The sequence below is a fragment of the Saprolegnia diclina genome (genome assembly GCF_000281045.1).
Source record: "Saprolegnia diclina VS20 unplaced genomic scaffold supercont1.117, whole genome shotgun sequence".
Taxonomy (NCBI): domain Eukaryota; phylum Oomycota; class Saprolegniomycetes; order Saprolegniales; family Saprolegniaceae; genus Saprolegnia; species Saprolegnia diclina.
In genome coordinates, this window is record NW_008246184.1 from 43,687 (window position 1) to 49,843 (window position 6,157).

Below are 6,157 nucleotides of genomic sequence, written 5' to 3' on the forward strand. Positions count from 1 at the left end.
CTCGTAACGGTGCAGCACGGTTCGAATTGGTCGTGTAATGAATTCTGCACCATTCCAAGCGCACCTGGTGCCTTGAGCGGAGCGGCTTGCCGAGTCGCCCGCAGGGCCATGGCGCGCTCCGGCGGGCTGTGCGCCCTGTGTCTCACGTCCTTTGCTGTGTAAGTGCCGGTCGGTGGTTGCGCCGATGGCGCCGCTCTTCGCGCGCTCGGCCTCGACGATTCAAGGCACGTCGAGCTCCCCGGCGGCCGTCAAGGAGATGAGATGACGCTGGCCCTCCCGTGCTTTCGCCCCGCGGTCGCCCTGCCTCCACGAAGTCCCGTCGCCTCCCAGCCCTCCGCCGCCGCCACCAGTCGTCTGGCCGCACCGCGTGCGGCGTCGGTTCTATGTGCTCGGTCGGTATCCGTCCGAGTACAGGAGCCTGCGTACGACCTCGCGCGAGCTATAACTCGGCGAGCGGGGTCCACCACGGGATGGATCTCTCCGTACGCAGCTCACTCCCAACGACCAAGCGCTGGAGCCAACTTCCACGCATTCAGGCGTAGCGCTACGTATGCGAAGTCTTTGTGTCATAATGAAGATAACGCAGAACACGTTCATATATATAATGAATTCTGCACTACGAGGGCAACAACACCAAACAACACCGAGGCGCGACCGCGAGGTCTTGTCTACAGCGTGTACCAACCGTCTTCGGCAAACCAAGCTCCGTTCGAGGCGATGTGTCCTTGAGTGATGCTGGCGCAACTAAATCAGCAATTCCAGTTCTTGGATGTTTGGATCACCGAGTTTGTTAGTAGAAATACGTAGCGCATCCGTTGACAAGAAGAGGGAAGACGCCACCTATCAAAGTAATTTTGAAAGACCGAGTGGATACCCCCGCTCCACGTTGGGTACGAAACCAACGGCTCACAGCGTCTCTAAGGCGCAACTTTCTTCATTGTTGTTACGACGAGCTACTAGTTAAGTCGTGCTGAAGCGCGACGATGGCGTCCTCCATGCGTCTGCTCGCACGGGCGCTGTTGGTTTCAATCGATTGCAAAAGCAGCTCTGTCAACGTGCCATTTGCCGGCTCGATGGACGCACAGTGCAGGGAGCGCTCGGGCAGGTGCATGCGAATGCAGCTCTGCACGAACGTTGCATTCTCGCCCGTGGCTTCGACAAGAGCCCTAGTACAGGGCATGATGAAGGAGCTCAAACGATGTCAAGCGTCCGTACCAGCCTTTGACGTTTGCAATCAAGTGCGCTGCATTGAACGGGTACAACTCGTCCTCGACAATCGACCGCCACACAAAGAGCGACGAGCTACTTCCAGGGTCGATGTACCGACGAAGCGCCATCCGGGCCTCCAGCTTCGGCATCAATGGGTCCGGTAACGTCACGAGCTCGCTAGCCACATCATAATAGGTTGTCATGGTGGAAGAGTGTGTCGTACCTCAGGTAGACAAGGTTGGGATGATGCGTCTCGAGCACCTACAAGGTACCATCTTGCCGTACATCGAGAACATACTAGCAGCGTACCGAGGACGTGTCGTGGATGCCTGTGCGCATGTGATCCCATAGCGTATCTTCCATGTCGCGAAGCGGAAGTTGCACGTGCTTGGACATGAGAAAGACGACCGAGATCGATCCTTGCGTCTCGATAAACACCTTGCGCATCTCAGAGCAGCTCGACCGGACTTCGTGCAAGCCATATCGAATCCACTCGTGCTCGCGCTTGGCACACTGCGCGTCCAAGAGTTTCTCCAAGTGCACAGTGCGATGCTTGGACGACAGAATCGCTAGCTGCCAAACAGCGTCGTTAGAGAGAAAGGCCATGCTTTTTGGCTGAGCCAAAACGCGCTCGAGAGCTTCGATGACCTGGAGCTGCTCCGTCACCATGTCACGAAGCCGGAGATTTTCCTGCATTGATCGATGGGCTACCGTAGCTTGCTCGATGGCGCGGGCTTGCCACGGGCGGGCAGCGGCGGGTACGCTGGCGAGCCGTTTTTGGATTTCACCAAGCGTGTGCGATAGCTTGGCGTGCTTGGCGTGGAGGTACTCGAGCTCTTGCTTGGGTCGCTGGAACATGCGTTTGCCGCGGGTGTTGCGCGGCGGCGAGCTTGGCGACGGTGGCGGCGACGACGAGGTCGTGTCGCCAAGTCGGTAGTGGTCGCGAGAAACGCCGAGATGGTCGCGACCGAAATGTCATCGTCGGTGTTGCTCTCGAGCGCCATAGCATGTGCTTCGGGGCGCGACATCCTGGCAGCAACTTTGCTGTTGGACTGACCCACATTCTGTCGTATTTTCTGATTTGCGTCTAAAATGGGTGTTTTGCGCGCGTAGGAAGTCGAAACGACCTTTTCACGAAGGGACGTATCTTGCGAACCGTCGTAGAGCTAGCATTTTAGATCTCGACTCCTACTAAGCAACCCGCCTCACCTCACCCGAGGTCCTGGCAGTAATGAAGGCATTACGCCCATTGCCACCTGAGCAAGCTCGCCATTGTGAAATTAGTGCTTTTGAGATGACTTTTGAGTTTGAGTGGCAGGCCACCGCGTCTTTCGTGTCGTCGTCATACCAAGAAGCCGTGACAGTAACATCGTCCATGATCTCGAGGACTTGTGTGTTTGCGTGCCCTGTAGCTAAAGTTTGTTGTTGGCGCGTAGTACAGCTCGCATCGCTCTACAATACAGTGTAATCCTGCTGGTCGCGGCGTGGCATCTCGGAGGTGTGACGCTACCGACGTGCATGCAAAATACTACATTCCAGTATGTGATGACAAACTAGGCTTCGTGTTCTGCTCGTCGTTGCTGGTGATTCACGATCGCGCGATGGAGCATGCAGCCGAACCGATCGCGGTTGGCCTCGGCGGCTTGCACGAGGAGTTCGGTGAGTGTGCCGACTGCGGGCTGGATCGACTGCAGTGCTGGCGGGAAGATGGGCATGTGCAAGCGCATGCACATTTGCAAGCTGGACTCGCTGCTGTCGTCGTCGTCTGCGTGAAGCACCGACCTAGATCAGATCTTAGTTTCTACTATTCGACACAAAATTGTACCAGCCCTCGCGCTTGCAAATCAAATGGCCGTCTTTGTGGGGATGGAGCTTGTCTTCAATGATCGAGCGCCACACGGTCACAACACGGTCCTTCTCGACGTAGCGACGCATCGCAATGTGGGCTTCGAGCACCGGCATGGACGGGTCGGGCAGAATAATGTCTTCGCTACAATACGCAATATATGTATAAAACCCAGGACAAACATGTACTAACCGAATGTAGACCAGATCGGGATGAAATACTTGAAGCACCTAACACACAGCATATTATCCATCATTCAAGCCGATTTTTTGGACGTACGGTGGTCGTGTCACTGACAGGATTCGACTTGTGGGTCCACACCACGTCGCTCAGTGTTTCAACGTCGAGCGGCATGGTCTTGGCACCAAGAAAGATGATGGCATCGTCGCCAGTATCGCCGCTTCCGCTTTGTACGAACGCCTTGCGCATGCGAAGGCGGCGGTCGCGCGCATCGTGGAGGCCGTACCGGATCCACTCGCTGTTGAGTTTGTCGTACTGGTGCTGCAAGAGCGCTTCCAGATCGTCCTCGCGGTTCGTGTCGCCCAAAATCGCTTGCTTCCATGCGACATCGGACGGCGGAAACGTGCCAAACTTGGGCCGCTTTGTCAGTACCTTTTCGAGCGCCTGGATGACTTGGATCTGGTCCGTGACCATCTCCTTGAGCCGCGCGTTCTCTTGCAGCGAGCGCTGCACCGACTGTGCTTGCTCAATGGCCCGGATCTTCCACGGCTGCGCGTCTTCGGAAGTCGCGAGCTGCGGTTGGAGCGACTGTAACTTTTGGACGAGCGTCTCGTGCTTGATGCGGAGGTACTCGAGCTCTTGCTTCGGGCGCTGGTACGGGCGCTTGCGCGTCGGCGACGACGACGCATCGGACGACGACGTGTGGTCGCCAAAGTCGACGGTGGGCGCTAGAAAGGCCGAGACCGCCTCGAGCGAGATGTCGCCGCCACAGCTCGCGCTGTCTTCGTAGAGGCCAAAGATCTCGTCATGGCCCGTCATCGTCGCCATTGTTCGAGACTCGACGAAGCGATTCGGCGACTGCGGTATAAAGTGCGACATTGCAGTTGACCAACACTCTTCATTCCTCCGGATACAGTATGGCGCCACCGGCGGCAAGGAGGCAAGGAAGGTGTTGGCGCCAACCCGTTGCAAAATTCAAGAATTTGGGATCGAGAAGAGCACGACTACGAGAGATAGTTCAAGACAGGTAATAGCGTCCATGGCACGTCAATTAGTGTAGGGCGACGTCCAGCAGCTTGGTGTATTGCGCTGTAGGTTGTCGTCACCAGATCGGTCGGCTACCGGTACACGCATGACGCAATCAGCAGCGTTCGCATCATCGATGCCCAATCCGTCGCATCGCGTTATCAATCGCCGTCTCAAAGTCGATTTTTCGGATACGTTGACCACGGGACTAAGAAGCAAGGGACTCTACTGATTCCTTTCGAATTACGGATCCAAAAAATAACTTTGCAAATGGAGTTTACAGTGTCGTTTATGTGCGTTGGGCCAAGAGCTGTTGGCGCCGCGCCTCGGTGGCGTCGTCCAAATCTTTGCCGAGCTGCACCTTGGTGTTTTGTGATGACGCGATCAACAGCTCGGTCCACGTTCCGGTCGTCGGCTGCTTGGACGGAATCGACGACGGAAACATCGGCGTCGCCATGGTGGCGTAGACCTGAAACGAGCACTCGGTCGGCCCCTTGTCTTCGAGTACGACCCTATGACGAGGCGCCACATGACCAAGAGACAGGAAAAGTAGATGGCCTACCAGCCAATCTGGTTGCCAACAAGATGACCTGGCTCGTGGGGCATGAGCTGGTCTTCCAAGATCGATCGCCACACAATCACGACGCGATGGGCTTCATCGTAGCGCCGCAGCGCGTAGCGCGACTCCATCATCGGCATGCTCGGGTCCAAGAGCGCCATGTCCTCCCTAATGCCATCAGAGACTGCCACGTCATGTGACGGTTTCAGATCCATACCTCGAGTAGATCAAGCGCGGATGAAAGGCTTGTAAAATCTAGTTATAGCACCCGATTTTGAGCACCGAGGCGACCAGATGCGCACTGTATTACCTGCTGCGAGGCCCCGCGCTTGCCGGTCTTGAAGTCCCAAAAGACGTCGGACATGCCTTTAAAGTCCAGCGCCCGCGTCATGCGCCCCGCGTAGTTGAGCGTCACGTAGCGTTCGTCGATCGTTTGAACAAACATCTTGTGCAACGGGCCGCCGTTCTTGTTGTCGTACATGCCAAGGCGAATCCACTCCGAATCGAGGCGCTCGTACTGGTGCTTGAGAAGCTGTTCCAAGCTGGCTTCGCGGTCCGTCACCGCCAAGATGCACTGCCGCCAGAGGTTGCTGGCAGTCTGGAACGACGACACTTTTGGACGCTTGCGGAGAACCTTCTCAAGCGCCTCGATGACCTTGAGCTGGTCGGCGACTTGGCTTTTCAAGCGCGCATTCTCTTGCAAACAGCGCTGCGTCAAGTGCGCTTGGTCCTGTGCCCGTGACCGCCACGGACTCGCGTCGCTCGAGATCAAGCTCGCGCTCTCGTCTTGGAGCACTTGGAGCTGCGCAGCCAGCTCGTCGTGCTTGGTGCGAAGGTAGAGTAGCTCGGCCTTGGGGCGGTCGACATGGCGACGCTTCCGGGATGGCGCGGGCGGTTCGTCCGACCCGGACGAGAGTGGAGACGAAGCGACGACGCCAAAGTCGGTCGTGTCGGCGAGAAACGCCGAGAGGTGCGGGACGCTGCTGTCGAGGACGACGTCGAGAATGTCGAGCTCGATCGCTTCCATGTTTCCAAGTGCCCAGACCGGCCGTGAAGCCCCAAGACGGTATGACGAGCATGGCCGCGTAGTGTCATCAAAGGAGGGGTAGGGTTCCGTCCCGTCATCGAGAATGGAGGCTATCGCGACGACACGTGAGGTCTGTGACAGCACCAGCCCTTACGAGGTGTATTTGCTGTACCGGTACCGGTATATAGGTACTAGATGAACCAACTTCTAGGAGTCTAGTCTGGAGGCGACCGAGCTTTCTATCTCAGAGGTACGTTTTCTACGCCGATTTCGATGGGTCGAGCAGAGACGCGGACGACCTGTCTGCCAT

The 6,157-nt window shown here is 56.9% G+C and overlaps 3 protein-coding genes across 3 annotated transcripts; all 3 read right to left on the bottom strand.

Annotated features, from left to right (window-relative positions):
* Positions 1-943: 943 nt before the first annotated feature.
* Positions 944-2,067, bottom strand: SDRG_16186 (hypothetical protein; the record flags this gene model as incomplete). Its single annotated transcript, XM_008622385.1, has 4 exons — positions 944-1,166; positions 1,216-1,386; positions 1,433-1,470; positions 1,519-2,067. The coding sequence occupies 4 exons, from the start codon at positions 2,065-2,067 to the stop codon at positions 944-946; spliced, it is 981 nt and encodes a 326-aa protein (XP_008620607.1).
* A 695-nt stretch (positions 2,068-2,762) lies between these two features.
* On the bottom strand, positions 2,763-4,063 carry SDRG_16187 (hypothetical protein; the record flags this gene model as incomplete). Its single annotated transcript, XM_008622386.1, has 4 exons — positions 2,763-2,991; positions 3,035-3,199; positions 3,248-3,285; positions 3,335-4,063. The coding sequence occupies 4 exons, from the start codon at positions 4,061-4,063 to the stop codon at positions 2,763-2,765; spliced, it is 1,161 nt and encodes a 386-aa protein (XP_008620608.1).
* A 423-nt stretch (positions 4,064-4,486) lies between these two features.
* Positions 4,487-5,871, bottom strand: SDRG_16188 (hypothetical protein). The gene is made up of 4 exons (XM_008622387.1): positions 5,131-5,871; positions 5,038-5,075; positions 4,824-4,988; positions 4,487-4,773 (listed from the first exon to the last, which is right to left on the bottom strand). Exons 1-4 carry the CDS (start codon positions 5,845-5,847, stop codon positions 4,551-4,553), a joined length of 1,143 nt encoding a protein of 380 aa, XP_008620609.1. The 5' UTR covers positions 5,848-5,871; the 3' UTR covers positions 4,487-4,550.
* Positions 5,872-6,157: the final 286 nt, after the last annotated feature.

Excerpts from the sequence above, each read along its gene's own strand:
- SDRG_16188 (XM_008622387.1), bottom strand. The coding sequence starts at position 5,847 with ATGGAAGCGATCGAGCTCGACATTCTCGACGTCGTCCTCGACAGCAGC. Across the intron at positions 4,989-5,037 it reads CCGCGCTTGATCTACTCGAG|GGAGGACATGGCGCTCTTGG; the intron begins GTATGGATCTGA and ends TGATGGCATTAG. Across the intron at positions 4,774-4,823 it reads GTTGGCAACCAGATTGGCTG|GGTCGTACTCGAAGACAAGG; the intron begins GTAGGCCATCTA and ends GCCTCGTCATAG.